Source organism: Lemur catta, chromosome 2, assembly GCF_020740605.2.
Source record: "Lemur catta isolate mLemCat1 chromosome 2, mLemCat1.pri, whole genome shotgun sequence".
NCBI lineage: Eukaryota > Metazoa > Chordata > Mammalia > Primates > Lemuridae > Lemur > Lemur catta.
The window spans coordinates 140,637,976-140,654,388 of NC_059129.1; the positions used below are offsets into that span (position 1 = coordinate 140,637,976).

Genomic DNA, 16,413 nt, shown 5'->3' on the forward strand with positions numbered 1-16,413 from the left:
CAGGTTGACAGCTTGCTGTACTTTAATGTGTAATACTCAAGGTACAAGACAATTGCATCTAACATTGTTATAAATAAAAGAGATCAGATTAGTCATCGAGGGCTCCAGAGTGAACAGCATCTTCATAACCTCCATGTTTATCATCTTTGCTTTCTGGATGTAACTTAATAAGATCATCAATTCGCAGAATGGTAATTGCAGCTTCTGTAGCAAATTTCAAACTCTTAACTTTAACTATGGTTGGTTCAAACACACCAGCTTGTTTGTTGTCTCGAGGTTTACCATTGATCAAATCAAGACCAATCCTGCAATTAAGAAAAATATTAAATGGCCATTTACAAGTGGATTAGGTAAGCTGTTAGTTCCAGTTATTCCACATAAATGTTAACCTTGAGAAATGTTTGGACCTTGTAACTTAGACAAAAGTAATTATGAAGCACGCAGCATCAAGTTGCACAAAAGCCTAGATGGTAGTAAAGAAACCCTGTTTCAAAACTTTAATATAGGAGAAAACTGCTTGAAAATGGATATTGATCTCCCTAAAGTCATCTCGCCTATGTCTCCATAGGACCTTCCTGTAGGTAAGGTGACTATCCAGAGAAAGGAGGGAAAGGTTAGGAATCAGTTGTTAACGAAGACTCACCAATACTAATAAATCATTAGTCATCATCCCGTGAATCAGAGTGACCACTTGCTGTAATGTTATGCAAAGTGTTTGACAAGTCTGTTATTTGTGTTTGCTAGCCCTGTAGTGGACTATTATCCTTTTTAATGTTACCATTTTCCAAACATTTAGACTAAAGGCTAAAAAGTTGTCACATTTAAAATAGAACCACACTACCATATACAATATATAAAAAACAAAAAAGGGAAATTGTATGCTTACCATTTTAGATTTTTACGTTCTGGGTTAACTTGAGCCTCATTATGAAAAGCTCTTAGTTTTGCAACCAGATCTGTGGAGTCCTGGGCAGCATTAACTGCCAGTGTATTAGGAATAACAAGAAGAGATCTTGCAAACTCGGCAATAGCAAGCTGTTCCCGAGATCCCTAAGAAGACAGACAATTAGATATCTAAACAAATGGAAAAAAATTAGAAGCCCACAGCAGCAGCTAAGGTCTCAGACAAGGCATATTAATAAAATGCCAAAGATTATCTCCTTTGTCCTTCTTGAAATAAGTCTTCTTACCATGCTGGTCGCATAGTTTTCAAGGTATATCGAAAGGGCAGCTTCTACAGCACCCCCACCTGGAACCACGGATTTTGACTCCAAAACTCTCTTCACTACACAAAGAGCATCGTGTAAAGAGCGCTCCATTTCATCACACATGAAATCATTTGCCCCACGTAAGATAATTGATGCAGATGTACGAGCTTTGGTGCTATTAAAAACAAACAAAAAATGCTTTAAATGGTATTTTTATAAAACAAATGTACATAATAATTCATTGCAAGTGCCCTTGATTAAATTTGGCTTACACAGGACATTGAGACTATATACCATACCAAAAACAATGTCTAGGCCATGCCCAAGAGATGAACATGGTTACCTCACCTCAATTTATAATGGCCCAGTATTATTTTATCCCATGCGTATAACTGCTCATATCACTGTAAGACTATGGCAGCAAATAAATGGGAAGAAAATCTATTTTTACCACAAAAAAAAAAAAATCTGTATAGCTTTACAAAGTAACGCTTACTTTTTGATTAAGATCAGTTCATCATCACAAATTCTTTCCTGTACCACCTCTTCTGCTTGTCCCAACATTGCAGCTTCAAAAGTTTCTTCGCCTTCCAAATTGGCCAGGGTTGACAGAATAGTTGCTATTAAGAGAGTTAAAAGGGATCTGTAAGTATTGTTCTTTCATGATGATTTTAATATCCTTAGATTCAGAAACTTTTATGATAAAAATGATATACTGTAAGTTTAAGGTTTGGTTAGGCACCAGACAAGCAACTGTCCCTTTAAGATGGAGCTATGTCATTTTTGAGTTAAATTCAGTTCGTGAATTTCCAATGGCTCTATATTTGTAGCACAAAGCATTAAGGGAGTATGAATGTTTTTAAAGCTGCTTGGTGTCAATAATACAATGTTAAAAGACCTTTGGCACGGTCATGTATCGTATATAAGAATTTTATGTGAGTGCTGGTAGAAGACATACCTCCAGAAGCTTTTGCAATGCGTTTAAGGTCCCTTTTTAAAACTCTTCGAACTGCCATAGCACCAGCCTCCACAAAATACTTGAGACACATATCATCAATTCCACCAGTGGTTAGAATAACATTGGCACCAGTTGCCAGGATCTTCTGAATTCTTTCCTTGGTGATATCTGATTCTCTACAAAGGATTTTAGTAACCCAAAGTTACTATTTTTTATATACAGCCATAAATTCTCTTAAATATTTATCACAAGATAACCACAGATTAAATTATATTAATCCTTCTTTCCTATGACCAGAATTTAAATTAGTCCAATTTATGGAAAAGTTCAAGGAATTAAAACCACTTAAGGCCAGGTGCAGTGGCTCATGCCTGTAATCCTAACACTCTGAGAGGCCAAGCCAAGAGGATCACTTGAAGTCAAGAGTTCAAGACCAACCTGAGCAAGAGTGAAATCCCCATCTCTATTAAAATAGAAAAAATAGCCAGATGTGCTGGCGTGCACCTATAGTCCTAGTTACTTGGGAGGCTGAGGCAGGAGGATTGCTTGAGCCCAGGAGTTTGAGGTTGCTGTGAGCTAGGCTGACACCACAGCACTCTAGCCCGGGTGACAGAGACTGTTAAAAAAACAAAACAAAAAACACAACACAACCACCACCCCAGAAAATCACTTAGCTCTTCTCAATCCCAGTTTGAGTTACTAATCAAGAAATGTGTTTAGAGATTAACAGGGGCCCTGCCTTCAAGAATATAGTGGGGAGGGGCATTACAATCACACTCCAGGTTAAGTGTCACCAAAGTGACAGAAGTTATGCAGAAATCAGAAGCATAGGAAAAGCGGAAGTCCAGTACTGGAGGTGGGACAAGGAAGTCAAGAGAGCAGTCCAGAGTTGAAAGTGCAAAAGTAGCCAGGACCAGAAAATGAAAAACCTCATAGGCCATGTCAAAGAGTCTAGATGGCTAAGAAGCTTAATTATTTTTAAGCAAGACCAATATTGTCAAATCTGTTTTCAAAAGGATCCCCTCAGATCAATAGGGAAACTGCACTGCAAAGATAAATGGCTAAAGGCAAGGAGATGGCTTGGGTCCCTGGGAAATACAGCCAGTGACTATTACAATCAAATAAATACCAACATGTTGTGGGCAGGGTGAGAAATCAGAGTTAAAATTGGGACAAGATTAAGTTTGAAGCCTCTGTTGCTATTCAGGTGAAGCTGCCAGAAAGTAGTCATTTACAGTATGAACACCCCTAACTCTGGGAAAGAAATATAGATTTGATTATACAGATATAGTCGAGGCCATGTGAACAGATAAGATCATTCAACGGATTTTTAAAGTAAAATGAATTAAAGATCATACTCAAAAGAAACCCCTTAGAGATTAGCAGAGTCCCTGTTAGTCACTTTAGTACAGGTTAGTGCCACAAACTGTACTAAAGATTGGGGCTACAAAGCCAAGGAAATCATTGTCTCTACCTTTAAAGCTCACAACCTGGCTATACAAACATAATAGCAGAAACTGGTAAGCCCCATGAAGACAACATATAGGGAGTCACCAACAAAGTATATAAGCTCAGGTGCTTCTGCCATAGCCTGGGCAAGAAAATAGAAAGTAAGTGAATTTAGTTTGTAGGTGAGGGGCAGAAAAAAAATGGTCTTGGTGGTAGATTAGAATGGGAAATGTATTTGACAAGAGAGTAAATTACCTAGGTTTTTTCTGCCTGAATGAAGGGATGTTTATCATTAAGAGGGCCAAGAGCAGATTTGGGGTATCATCATGATTCAGTTTTGGATACACTGACTTTGATAAGATGCTTAAGCAACATTCAGTTAGACAGATGTATGCCTCCCTAAGCACACTTCAAGAAGGAAGTAAAGGCTTGCTATGAAGGTCAAGTAAAAGGGAGGCTAAATTGTCTAATGAATTTCACACTAGTAGTCACTAGTGACCTTAACAAGCAGTCCTCCAATGGAGAACAGGGCTGAAAAGGTGATGAGAAGAAAAGCACCCAGAAAACAGTTCTGTGTGAATTACTCTTGTGCCGTCATCTGGCTATAGAGATACGGAAGGACAGGGAGTGAGTGGAGCAGGATGTGTGAAGAGGCTTTCATTTAAGGGCAGGAGAGTTATAAGTGGAATCCAGGAAAGAAGGAAGAGTAGAATTAATTGAAGATGCAAATTAGAAAAACAAATCAATGAAGCAAGGCTCTCAGGCAGAAGGCAACACACTCTGTGACACTTAGCAACTGGCTTTTGATGCAAGAAAGGACTTTGCTACCAGAAAGGAAGGAGAAAAGAATACCTCTGCAGATAGATTTAAAAGATGATCCTGACTCTTGGCAAAGATTTCTTGTAGGTTTGGTTGGACTACTGTTTAAAACTATTTACTGTTTCAAGCAACTGTTAAAAAAAATATTTGATATGAGTCAGGCTTAAGCAGTCAAAATCCTGTACCAATAGTCAAAGTATCTTCAGGACTAGCTCTTCCAGCATGCCAATCAGTAATACCAACATGTGCAGCTCCCCCCAGTGCCTGGCACACAGTTAATACTATACTACTGAGTTCTGTACTGCTTCTTGGAGAAAATTAGATTTCTGGCTTTTATATCTTTAGAATCAACAGACTCATAAAACCAAAACTTCACAAAAAGGCCAATTTTCATTTAAGTTTTATCACCTTAAATCCCTCTTTTAACATCACACACTAGTTTTTCTGGAAGTTTATGTAAAATAGTTTGACATGGCTAAAAATTGTTAATTTTTAAAGTCCTCCACGACACTCACACTTAAAACTCCAGTTCCATGAACACCATATTCTGCTACTGAGTAGCTCTGATAACTTGCTGTTATCTAAGAAATATAGCATGCATTCTTTTTACTGTTACCTCGTCCAACAGAAGAGTAATTTACAAACACTCCTTTCAAAGGCCAAAAACAATCTCTCAACATACCTCTGTCTAATTTGGTCCAATTTTTCAGGATCCGTAATAACCACCTGTACACCAAGTTTCATTTTTGTTTTTTGTAGGCTGAAGTCAAGGCAAGCAATTTTTGCATTAACTATTCTCTTGGGCATGCCTGTAATTGAACATAATATTAACTTCCTTTAAAGTATAATAAGGCTGCTTCATAAAATACAACTAGTAGCATAAAAACACCGAATTACATACATAATACAAACTTAAATAATAATTTATTACATCTAACCTTAGAAAAATTTAATGGTATTAATTGTGCATTATTTCATTTACATGCATTCAAACAGGTTATATGTGCTTTCAGTTACAAAAAGATGTACTGTATGCAACCCCCCAAAAGCTAGTTTTAACCTGCAGTAATCTCATTCTATAACCAAATCCTGAACCAGCCTTACCCTGGGATCCCACCACACAGTTGAGTGCATAGCCACTGATCAGCATACTCTCTGTCTGACTTCTCCCGTGGGCTTTCAGAATATTAACAGAATTGACTGGATATCGGGGCTGGCCTCTTATATCTGTGTACTTAACAGCAAGTACAGCATCTACTACCATGTTAGCAAAGAAATCACCATTTCTAAGTCAACAGTTAAGGATAATAAGACATGGAAGAGATAAAGGGTACAACTGAAAATCAAAGATAATTTGAAGGAACTTACTTTAGTAATCTCACCATTATTTATGCCATCAAAATGCTACAGTATTATTTATCACTACCTGTAATTTATGTCATGCTTATACATGCTTTATATTACCTTTTCACCCTAGAAAACCAGGAAATCCAACAGGCAGTTCTAGTATAGCATCACATCTCTAATGCAACATCAATTTGCATAAAATTGGTATTTTAGCTCTTACTGCATAAAAACACAAAGTCTTATTTTTAAAAAGCCTAAACTTTATTGGACCAACACAAGGATACATTCCAATGATTTTGGAAGACATCGACGTCTTAGCAGCATTAATCAGGCAATCTCTTCCAAGTTCGTCTGTGTTAATAATTAGGTTTTCACTGATATAACGCACTGCTTCCCTTTTTAAAGTACAGGAGAGAAACACACTTATAAATTCATTACTCAAACCTTTTGCTTTCATCATGTTTAACATGTAGTGTCAAAATGTCATAGGCAGTAACTTTCTGTTCAGCCATTTCATATAGAAGGAGGAAACCAAAAAATCATCCCTCTTCAGATCATGGCAATTTTAATCTATCCCATAAGCATAGCCACTAAAATCTACCATTAGGAGAAAATGTGGTAGTCAAATGGGAAAAAGATACTGGCCCTAATTCTTACTTCAAATATTGCTACTTAAATGCTAAAATACAACCTTTTCAAATTAAAATTTTGTCATTAATGAAAACATTAACAGAGCAGACTATTTACAACTATTACATCAAGTAAAAAAATTTTCTCTGAATGCAAAGAATCTTACTTGCAAGCAAGTCGATAGCCACTAATAACTGATGTGGGATGAATTTTCTGTTTGACTAGTTCATCTGCATTTTTTAGAAGTTCTGCTGCAATAATAACCTGTCAAGAAAACATTCATTGCTCTAAGCACGCCTGACATTCAATATATGCAATGCATATGTAAAAACAACACTATAATGGTCAGATGTTATTAACCAGAATGGTGATAAAATGAATAAGTTGTTATTAGAAACTTCAAAAAAGATAACTCTACAAAGCACATTAAGTTCTCATTGAACTTCACCAATACATTCTTGGAAACTGCAACTTCAAGCAAAACAACATACAGCAGGTCCTTGAATACTGTTATGTCGATGATGGGAAAAAAACTGGTTTTGTTACTTGTCATATCTCTAAAGTCAGTTTCCAAGAATCCATCAACAACTTCAGGGAGGACTCACTGCATTCTAAATGCAAATGGCCAAAACAGGACAGGAGCCAGAAAAATGTTCTGGCTAAGAAACTAGTTCAGCAGAACAATAGAAGATAATACATGTATTACCTTTAAAAATGAAGTGCTCAGTAGAGGCTAAATCAAGAGCCTGACCCTTCATAAGATTTTTATTAGGCTACTTGGTTTATTGCAAATATTGTTCTGGTAACACTAAAACCTAATTTTTAATTAAAAAGCCTTTTAAAACCCCATCAGCTTCTTTTGGGGAAACTGAATTACTCTCTCACACTTCCATTTTGAATTCCTGAGATTACTGTTAGTATTTAACACATAAGAATACTTTTTCCCCAAACTGGTAAAATTTTCTCCTGAAAATAATTATAAAAATTTCAGAAATTTCCAAGTCTCAGGTGGTGAGAGAAATACAGGGAGAGAGTCAGGGAGAGAAACAGAAAACTTTACAAAAACCGTAAAAAACTTGTGTGATGCACGAATAGTCATAGTTGAGGAAGAAAAAAAGCCCTCAAAACTTGTGAACACCAATATTTAAAATGATGGGGCTTACGTTAAATGACCCCAAGTTTCTTTCCTACTTAAATTGTACAAACTAGTTATAACCATCAATTTTCAAATGTTTCTGAATCACTACCTGAAAAATTTAATTTGCCCTTTTTACATATGTGACTTTTTCCTGACTCAGAGCAAATGATTCGCTCATGGCTTCAACTCTCTGAATGTTTTGTTTTTGTTTTTTTTTTTAAAAGAAAAATGACTACTCTTTAGCCACTATACCAGACTACCTACCACTGAGGTAGTACCATCTCCAACTTCTTTGTCTTGCAGATCAGCCAGCTCACAAAGAACTTTGGCTGCAGGATGTTCCACTTCCAGTAATTTCAGGATGGTTGCACCATCATTAGTAATGGTTACATCCTAAGAAATTCGCAGGAAAAAAATGACAAAATAAACCACTTACAGAAATTAACAAAGGCCCGTTAAGATACACATTCACCTTTAATAGCAACTTCTAGGATTCTGATCAAAACAAATAATTAACACAGCAATGTATTTAAAATCTTTTTTTTTAAGGCCACACAACAGGTGTACTTACACCGATATCATCCACCAACATTTTATCCAAGCCAACTGGACCAAGAGAACTTTTCACGATGTTAGCAATAGACGCTGCAGCCATAACTGTAAATAATCAATGAACAAAAAATGAAATCAGAAAAACCCACAGCTCTAAAGGACAATCATTTCAGCCTAAAGAAAATGAAGACTTACAAGAGCCCCTGAATTTTCCCAATCTACAAATCTGTCCTATTTAAAAAATCGCCTATTAAAAATCTAGTTGGGGAGAACTAGTAAAATTCATCTTGAGTATAGAGTTCACTGCTAAATAAAATTGCCACAATTTCATGCTTTTACAGGGGGGCGCGGGGGAGGGGGAGAAGGTATATTTATCAACCTTTTCCTTCACTTCCTTGGTTTTTTTCGTTGAATCAACATAATCTCTTATCCATGACATTAAAAAAACAGTAGTTGAACGGGGGAAGGTGCTTTAACTTAAAATTTGTTCAACTGGCCGGGCGCGGTGGCTCACACCTGTAAGTAATCCTAACACTCTGGGAGGCCGAGGCGGGTGGATCTCTCGAGGTCAGGAGTTCGAGTCCAGCCTGAGCAAGAGCGAGACGCAGTCTCTACTAAGGTCAGGAGTTCGGGACCAGCCTGAGCAAGAGCGAGACGCAGTCTCTACTAAAAATGTAAAGAAATTAGCCAAACAACTAAAAACAGAAAAAATTAGCCGGGCATGGTGGCGCATGCCTATAGTCCCAGCTACTTGGGAGGCTGAGGCAGAAGGATCGCTTAAGCCCAGGAGTCTGACGTTGCTGTGAGCTACGCTGACGCCACGGCACTCTAGACCGGGCAACAGAGCGAGACTGTTTCCAAAAAAAAAAAAAAAATTTGTTCAATTAAAAAAAATTTAGCAATCTGTCAAAAATCAGTAAGCTCAACAGGCATCCATGACTTTAAAGTGTAAATGCTCTACCAGCCACGCTGGATTACAGAAAAGACGAAAAAAAAAAAGAACAGAGTGTAAAAGCTCTCAAAAGAGGCTCAACAACGACAATAAATGCTTTGCCTATCCGCATTAATCTATACTAGGGTAAATACACCCACTTGACATTTCATCACGTAATTTTATCATGAGACACTGTCAACGACAGATGTGGTAACTAACGATTGGATCTGGACATCTGGGCCCCCGACATCGACTATAGTTTATAACCAACAGGGTATAATTCGCAAAGCACGTAAATTCTGTTGCCATTTGTTCATCTGCAAAATCAGCAGTTGAATCTAGATCTTTTTCCGTTAATGCTCATAAAACGAAACCCAAAGGTTGAGATAAACGCTCCACCTAGTTGGAATCGGAACAAAAGCGGATTCGAGGCGTGGCTGGCACGCGTCAGTGCGCGAGGCTCGCTTTCCAGGCGCAGGAGCGCTTTTCCAACCGCCGGCCCCGGACACCCACGCCCTTCCCCTACAGGGAGAGGGCGCTACAGCCCCGCCCCGCGGGAACAGCGGGTGGGTCGAGTCAGGCCGCGGGAGCCCCGGGGCCCTTTCCGCGGGGCATGAGAGGGAAAGGTGCGAGGAGGGCAGCGCGGGCCGGCCGATCTGGCTGAGGTCTCGGCGCGCACCGCCCACGGGCCCGGCACAGGCCTCACCCGCCCTTACCGTTCTGGGAGCGGATTGCCTCCCCAGTGCTGCGATCCCCGAACACGGACAAAGGCCCCTCCATCTTCGCGGCAGGGTATACGCCCAATTTTACTCACGCCGCAGGTAGCCACTATCTCGGTGCCTCAGCCGAACAGCTGCCACTACAACGCTGGCGACAGCGTGGAGGGGACCAGAGAGACGCCGCGGGGGCTGCTGGGTAACACTCCTCCGTTCGTTTCCCCAGCCCACCCGCGAAGCATGGCGGGAAAAAAGGAAGAGGCGGGCGAAAGAGGGGAAGAAAATATACCGGAGGAGACCGGAAAAGGCCTGGCTCTGTATTTTTGTCCAATTAGAGAGCGGATGAGAAGAGCGCGAACGCAGAGAACGGAAGTCAGGAATTCCGAGGCCTGTGGGAAGGAGGAAGTGCTCCGCTAAACGTCCGCCTCAGCCAAAGCTGCGCATGCGCGTTCGGACATTCTAGCGCCTTCTAGAAAAGGTGGTTCGAAGGGCGCAGCTTGGAGTTGGGGTGTAGTGGGAAGGGCCGGGCCCAAGCCGCAGTTACGAACCAGCCTCACGTTTTAGCTTTCTTCTCTCTTCCCTGCCCTCCTTAAATGCTCGTTCGGGGCGCATGACGCAAGTCAGCGGCTTTGTTTCAGGGCTCGCGAGCATAAATCTGAGGGCCTAAACCTGGGTGGGATGGGGCAGTTTTCCTGTGGGCCTTAGGGGAAAATTTGGGGTCCGCGGAAGACAACCACGCCCTCTTGAGGCCACCTCTTTTCATCCCGGTGCTTAGCTGGGGCGTGTATCCCTGACAGTTACCAGGCTCTAGGACTTGAGGACCCAAACGTGGTGACGTAAACTTGTGCGGCCCATAGGTCGCGCAAAGTGTTGCCCACAACCACTGGGGTCCCGCCCCGTGCCCCCGGGCGTTGCTAGGAGGCGCTTTGGCGTAAGCGATGATTGGCGGGGGATGAACAGATGGCTCGCTCTGCCATTCAGGGCCGGGGGCTTGTTAGTTCCGGGTCGAGAGCGGCTCTCCCGCGGAGGGTTTGGAGACCGCGAGCCAAAAACTTTTTCTCGCAGTTAGCGTGGCTGCGGCCGGCAGCCGCTGAGGCGCCCGTGAGAAACAGGAGGCAAGGCTTTGCCCGAGATCGTCTCAGCGATGGCGCTTCGGTCGCGGTTCTGGGAGTTGCTGTCGGTTTGCAGGAACCCCGGTAACTAATCTTGCTCCACTTCTCTCGGCTTACTCCCCAGGGCCTGCACGATAAAAATTGATGAGCAAGTCCTATTTTAGAGTCGACGAACCCTACCGAAAAGTAAACGCGCTAAGAGCACAGTGATAATAGGGCATCAAGGACCAGGGTCAGTGAGGACCGCACCCTGCGGACAAGCACACGTTTCACCCTGCTTGCAGGGCCCAGAGGTCGGGGGAGTGCGCGGGGATAGAGATTAGAGCATGTTCCTGTGCTGTCCGTTTTAGTCATTTTTAAAGATCCGTGTCGTTTCCGTTTCTTAGAATGTAGGTTCGCAGCCCTCTCAACCAGTTCCAAGCCGACAGCGAAACCTGAAGTGGACCCTCAGGACAATGAAGCTGTTGCCCCAGAGTTCACCAACCGGAACCCCCGGAATCTGGAGCTCTTATCTGTAGCCAGGAAAGAGCGGGGTTGGGGGACTGTGTGGCCCTCCCGTGAGTTCTGGCACAGGTAATTAAGGCCGCCTGTGACTGACCAACAGAATAGTGCAGGGTACCCTACAGATGGTTTTGGTTAACTCATTCAGCCAACGTGCCAGTCACTGTCTGAGACTCCTCTTCGGGAAGCTGACGTGCGGTGGGTAGAAGCGGGGTTAGCGGGAGGGGCTGGAACAAACAATAGGTATCATGGAAAAAATGTAAACATGATATTAGAAGAGGGGACTGAGTGCCTAGGAAAAGTTGAGATCTGAAAGATAGGAAGAAGGCAGGTCACCTGCCAGAAAGAGCATTTCTAGCAGAGGAACAGGTAGGATGGGAATGAGCTTGGTGCATTTGAGGAACACAAAGGCCTGTGTATCTGAAGCTCAATGAGCAGAGGGGTGAATGGCCTAAGATGAAAGTGGAGGGGCAAGTAGGAGATAGATCATTAGCTTTGTAAATCAAGATAAGCAGTTTAGATTTTATTTCACTGCAGTGGGAAATTATAAGAGGATTTAAAGTTTAAGATTGAATGATCTGGTTTCTAAAGATCATACTGGCTGCTTTTTGGGAGAATTTTTAAGGTGGCAAGAGTAGAAGAAGGAAGACCAGTTAGGAGTCTGTCATTACAGACATGAGATGATTTGTTATAAAGATGGTTGTTTATTGGATACTTTCTATTTTGCCAGGAATTATGCTATTTGCTTTATATTTATTTTCTCATTTAATCCTCAAAACTATTTTATGAACCAGGTACAATAATTTCTAGCAGGAGCAGGGAAATTGAGGCCTAGGGAGACGTGATTAGTAAATGCCAGAGCTAAGATTCAAACATGTTTTATCTGATCTCAGAGGCAGGATACTAAATTACCACTGTGCTGCAGCATATAGGTGTTTATCTATTGCTTATGTTTGGTGAGGATTTGTTAGAAGATTTCTTAAGGACTATATCAAGTTATAAAAGCAAGTTGGAAATCATAACTGTGTGATGTATTTATTCAACAAACATTGGGTCTCTATCACTTGCTAGGCATTATGCTAGATGTAGGAAATACAAAGATAAAGTAGGTGTCATTCCTGTTCTAAAAGTCTTAACAGTTTCATGGTGCAAGGTGGAATAGGGATAATAATGTATTATAGTTGCTGTGATATATTTTTACTTAGAGTATATAAGGAAGAGTCAAAGGGAGTAGGCAGCTCAATTTTGAATAATCTGTATCTTAAGTCTAAAAATCTTTTGAAACACCAAACCTATTACTTTCACATAATAGTTAGATCATTTAGAGAATTAGAGACCCGTTTTCCCATTTTTTTCCCATCTGTCCTATTGACAATATTATCAGTAGAGAATTTTGGAATATTAGCGTAGGAAATTACCTTAGCGATAATGAATCCTGCCCCTTCATTAAACTCATGGTTTAAGATAAGGGTTGGCATTGGCTGAAGTTCGTTTGCAAGCTAAAAATTGTATTTATATGTTTTTAAAAAGTTGAAAAAAATCAAAATAATAATATTTTGTCATATGTGAAAATTATGTAAAAATCAAACTTCATCGTCCACAAAGTTTTCTTAGAATGTAGCCATGCCTATTCTCATTTGTTTACGCATCACCTTGCTGTTCTAGCACTACAGAGGCTGAGTTGCACAGTTTCAACAGACTGTATGGCATACAGAGCCTCAAATACTTAGTATCTGACTCTTTACTAAAAAAGTCATTAGTTTAAGACATTGAGATTTTTACCAGAGCCACAGCAAAACCAAGAGTAGAACCCACATTTCCGAATCCAATGATTTTTGAATTTCACATTCACAGTCCTAGTCAGACTCTTCTAATTTGAATTTTCTTGAGCTTAACTTTTTGAAGTGTGTGTGTGTGTGTGTGTGTATGTATATATATATATGTTATAAAATCCAAAAGGGAATACATTTTCTTGTGTATCCTTCTAGAAATAGTCTATGTACATGAGCATAAACTTTTGTTTTTTAAAACTATAAGTCTTAACATACCATAAACACTTTTCAGCATCTTGCTTCACCATCCCCCTCAACCCCAGCAAGCGCACACTTAAAAATATATCTTGGAGATCCTTCATGGTTGTTAGGAGCATTGGCTCTGGGGCCAGACCCTGGAACTTAAACCCTGGCTCCATTACTTACTAGTTGTAATTTTTTTCAAGTTACCTACCCTTGCTATGTCAGTTTCTGCAGCTTTAAAAAAAAAAATGGAAATGATAATAATATTATTTTGAGACCCAAGCTGTATCTATAAACAATTAGTACAGGCCTGGCATATAAGTGCTCAGTAAATATTAGCTATTGTTAATCATCATCATAGCATGCTATTTCATCCTTTTTTAGTAGCTGTATAGAATATGATTCCCTATTGATGATTATCTTTTATGATTACAGTGTTGTGATGAATTGTCTTGTCCATGTTTTCATGGGTTAAGAACCATTAATAAATATTTTTGTTTCCTGTGAACAGTTCAGATACTTTGGCCATTAAGTTATTGGTCATTTCTTATTGATTATAGGAGGCTTTTTACATATTATATAAATCAGCCTTTTTTTTTTTTTTTTTTTTTTGAGACAAGGTCTCACTCTGTTACCTAGGCTGGAGTGCAGTGGTGCAGTCACAGCTCATTGCAGCCTCACTCCTAGGCTCGAGCGATCTTCCTGCCTCAGCCTCCTGAGTAGCTGGGACTACTGTGCATGACCATACCTGGCCACATCTGGGTAATTTTTTTTCTTTTTTGTAGAGATGGGGTCCCACTGTGTTGCCCAGGCTGGTCTCAAACTCCTGGGCTCAAGCGATCCTCCTGCCTTGGCCTACCAGAGTGCTAGGATTATAGGCATGAGGCACTGTGCCCAGCCTAATACGTCCTTTCAATAATATAAGTTTAAAATATTTTTTCTGTCTTTTGACTTCATTTTACTATTTTTTTAACCATGCAGAAAACTGTGCCCATTTTTTATAAAAGCCATACGACCTGATTTGATATCATATTTAAATAGGCTTACCTTACTTTGAGATTACAACAAAATTCTCCCATGTTTTCTTCTAGTAGTCTTATGATTTTGGTTTTTACACTTAAATTTTTGCATATACATATATATATATTATACATATATCATATTTTGGTGTTAGCTAGAAAATAAAGGCATAGTATATCCTGATCCAGTGTACAGTCAGCAACTTAGCTCTATCTCTTTAAATCCCTTTTTAAAGTAGATGTGTAAATAAATAAAACTCAGCTCTTCAGAAATGATAAATTTCTCCTTGATACTTGAGGTTAAGTGGAAATATTTGGCTGATTGTTATAGAAGATATTCTCATAAAGGCAGAGGAAAAATATTTTTCCCAAGAAAAACCTAGGTTAAATATGTTGAAGTAAACCAACCAAACACTGAATTCTTGAGAAATATTTAGGCAAATGTGGAAAGTATTAACCTGAAGTAACTTAACTTTAGGATAGGTAGATTCTTTTATGATTTTATCCTCTTCTCACCCCATTTAGGTTGCGAGTTATAAGGACTCAGCATCATATAGAAGCACTCGTTGAGCATCGAAATGGCCAGGTTGTGGTTTCAGCATCCACTCGTGAATGGGCTATTAAAAAGCACCTTTACAGTACCAGAAATGTGGTGGCTTGTGAGAGTATAGGACGAGTGCTGGCAGAGAGATGCTTACAGGCAGGAATTAACTTCATGGTCTACCAACCAACCCCTTGGGAGGCAGCCTCAGAATCGGTATTTTTGTTTTCATGTACTTCTTTATTTCTTTATTTATTTATTTATTTCAGCTCTTCATGGGGGTACAAAAGCTCAGGTTATATACATTGTCTGTGTCCCGCCCATCCCCCTGAGTCAGAGCCTCAGGCGTGTCCATTCTCCAGACAGTGCGCCTGGCATACACCATGTAGTGATACCTCCATCCCCTCCCCCCCCACCTCCCCGAGTCAGCACCTTCAAGCATGACCATTCCCCAGACGGTGCGCAACGCACTCAGCATGTAGGCATACACCCATCCCCTCCCCCCACCCCCCTTCATGTACTTCTTTTAAAGATACTGTGTTAATTCTTGACATTAGATACTTATATAATAATAGCAGCATCCATTTACCAAGTGTTTTCTGTGTGTCAGAACCTTTGGTGAGTACTGACAGCGTTACCTCATTTAATCCTCACATCAATCCTTAGGGTGGGGACTGGTATACACATTCTATACAGAAATAAATGGAGGCTGACTTGCCCAGAGTCAATTTGTGTGGATTTCAAATCCAGGGTGACTGATTCTGTATTCTGTGATGTCAGCCACTGTACTTAATGTTCATATGTTGATATCTTGTCCATATAATATTTTTAAATGCTGATCCTTGACACCTTTACATGTCCTTTTTTCTTTCCTATGCTAGTATTAAGATCACCATCTGAGAAACGATGTAGGCTGGGAAGTTAGCGAGAACGAATCAGCTTATTTCTCTGTCTCTTGGAAAGTGAACTTTTTATTTTCAGCTTACTTGTGGTGGTTGACTTAATCTTTTCCGTTTTTCTGATCTTCAAAACCAGATGAAACGACTACAGAGTGCCATGACAGAAGGTGGTGTGGTTCTACGGGAACCTCGGAGAATCTATGAATAAGATAGAAGCATTAATTGTTCTGAATGTGATGAAACTATCAGCTGCTACAGCCACTAAAAGAACATCTGGAAGAACAACCAGCTTGGAAGTTTATAGCAATAATGTCACGGTGGAATATTATTTGTAAAGGGTCATACCCCTTCCCCTTGTGTGTATTTTTTTAAATCAAGGGCTAAATTATTTCCGTCTCTTGGACATGAGAGAAGTGTCTAAGAAAAGCAGTCACCAATTATAATTAACTTTGAAAGATAAATTAAAAGTTGTTTATCAGTTATAAAATAAAGTCATATTATGGACTCTTATTTTCTGGTTATATGAAATTTTCTTTGCCTTCAAGCTCACTGTGGTAAGAGTACACATGAGGTTT

General features: G+C 40.0%; 2 protein-coding genes and 2 non-coding genes across 7 annotated transcripts; 1 reads left to right on the forward strand and 3 right to left on the reverse strand.

Annotated features, from left to right (window-relative positions):
- Positions 1-4: 4 nt before the first annotated feature.
- Positions 5-10,003, reverse strand: TCP1 (t-complex 1). The gene is made up of 12 exons (XM_045544672.1): positions 9,752-10,003; positions 8,121-8,206; positions 7,814-7,942; positions 6,578-6,675; positions 6,066-6,176; positions 5,539-5,720; positions 5,117-5,243; positions 2,167-2,342; positions 1,705-1,828; positions 1,191-1,383; positions 887-1,050; positions 5-305 (listed from the first exon to the last, which is right to left on the reverse strand). Exons 1-12 carry the CDS (start codon positions 9,813-9,815, stop codon positions 89-91), a joined length of 1,671 nt encoding a protein of 556 aa, XP_045400628.1. The 5' UTR covers positions 9,816-10,003; the 3' UTR covers positions 5-88.
- LOC123633763 lies at positions 1,514-1,644 on the reverse strand. Its single transcript, XR_006733769.1, has one exon. It is a non-coding gene; the product is annotated as a small nucleolar RNA SNORA20 (small nucleolar RNA).
- Positions 6,276-6,415, reverse strand: LOC123633777. The gene has a single exon (XR_006733782.1). It is a non-coding gene; the product is annotated as a small nucleolar RNA SNORA29 (small nucleolar RNA).
- A 152-nt stretch (positions 10,004-10,155) lies between the features above and the next one.
- Positions 10,156-16,348, forward strand: MRPL18 (mitochondrial ribosomal protein L18). 4 transcript variants are annotated; one of them, XM_045544679.1, is made up of 5 exons: positions 10,156-10,229; positions 10,817-10,947; positions 11,250-11,436; positions 14,924-15,155; positions 15,975-16,348. In XM_045544679.1, exons 2-5 carry the CDS (start codon positions 10,896-10,898, stop codon positions 16,044-16,046), a joined length of 543 nt encoding a protein of 180 aa, XP_045400635.1. In that variant the 5' UTR covers positions 10,156-10,229; positions 10,817-10,895; the 3' UTR covers positions 16,047-16,348. The 4 variants fall into 4 exon arrangements, with proteins under 4 accessions (XP_045400635.1, XP_045400636.1, XP_045400638.1 ...); XM_045544682.1 differs by lacking the exon at positions 10,156-10,229 and having other exon boundaries at positions 10,695-10,947; positions 14,924-15,006; positions 15,975-16,042; XM_045544678.1 differs by lacking the exon at positions 10,156-10,229 and having other exon boundaries at positions 10,699-10,947.
- Positions 16,349-16,413: the final 65 nt, after the last annotated feature.

What these genes read in the sequence shown, in the direction of transcription:
- TCP1 (XM_045544672.1), bottom strand. Translation starts at nt 9,815, where the DNA reads ATGGAGGGGCCTTTGTCCGTGTTCGGGGATCGCAGCACTGGGGAGGCA. An exon ending in GGCAATCCGCTCCCAGAACG is followed by an intron (nt 8,207 to 9,751) that starts GTAAGGGCGGGT and finishes GATTATTTACAG; the next exon opens with TTATGGCTGCAGCGTCTATT. An exon ending in TGTTGGTGGATGATATCGGT is followed by an intron (nt 7,943 to 8,120) that starts GTAAGTACACCT and finishes CGAATTTCTTAG; the next exon opens with GATGTAACCATTACTAATGA.
- MRPL18 (XM_045544679.1), top strand. Translation starts at nt 10,896, where the DNA reads ATGGCGCTTCGGTCGCGGTTCTGGGAGTTGCTGTCGGTTTGCAGGAAC. An exon ending in GTCGGTTTGCAGGAACCCCG is followed by an intron (nt 10,948 to 11,249) that starts GTAACTAATCTT and finishes TCCGTTTCTTAG; the next exon opens with AATGTAGGTTCGCAGCCCTC. An exon ending in TCCCGTGAGTTCTGGCACAG is followed by an intron (nt 11,437 to 14,923) that starts GTAATTAAGGCC and finishes CACCCCATTTAG; the next exon opens with GTTGCGAGTTATAAGGACTC.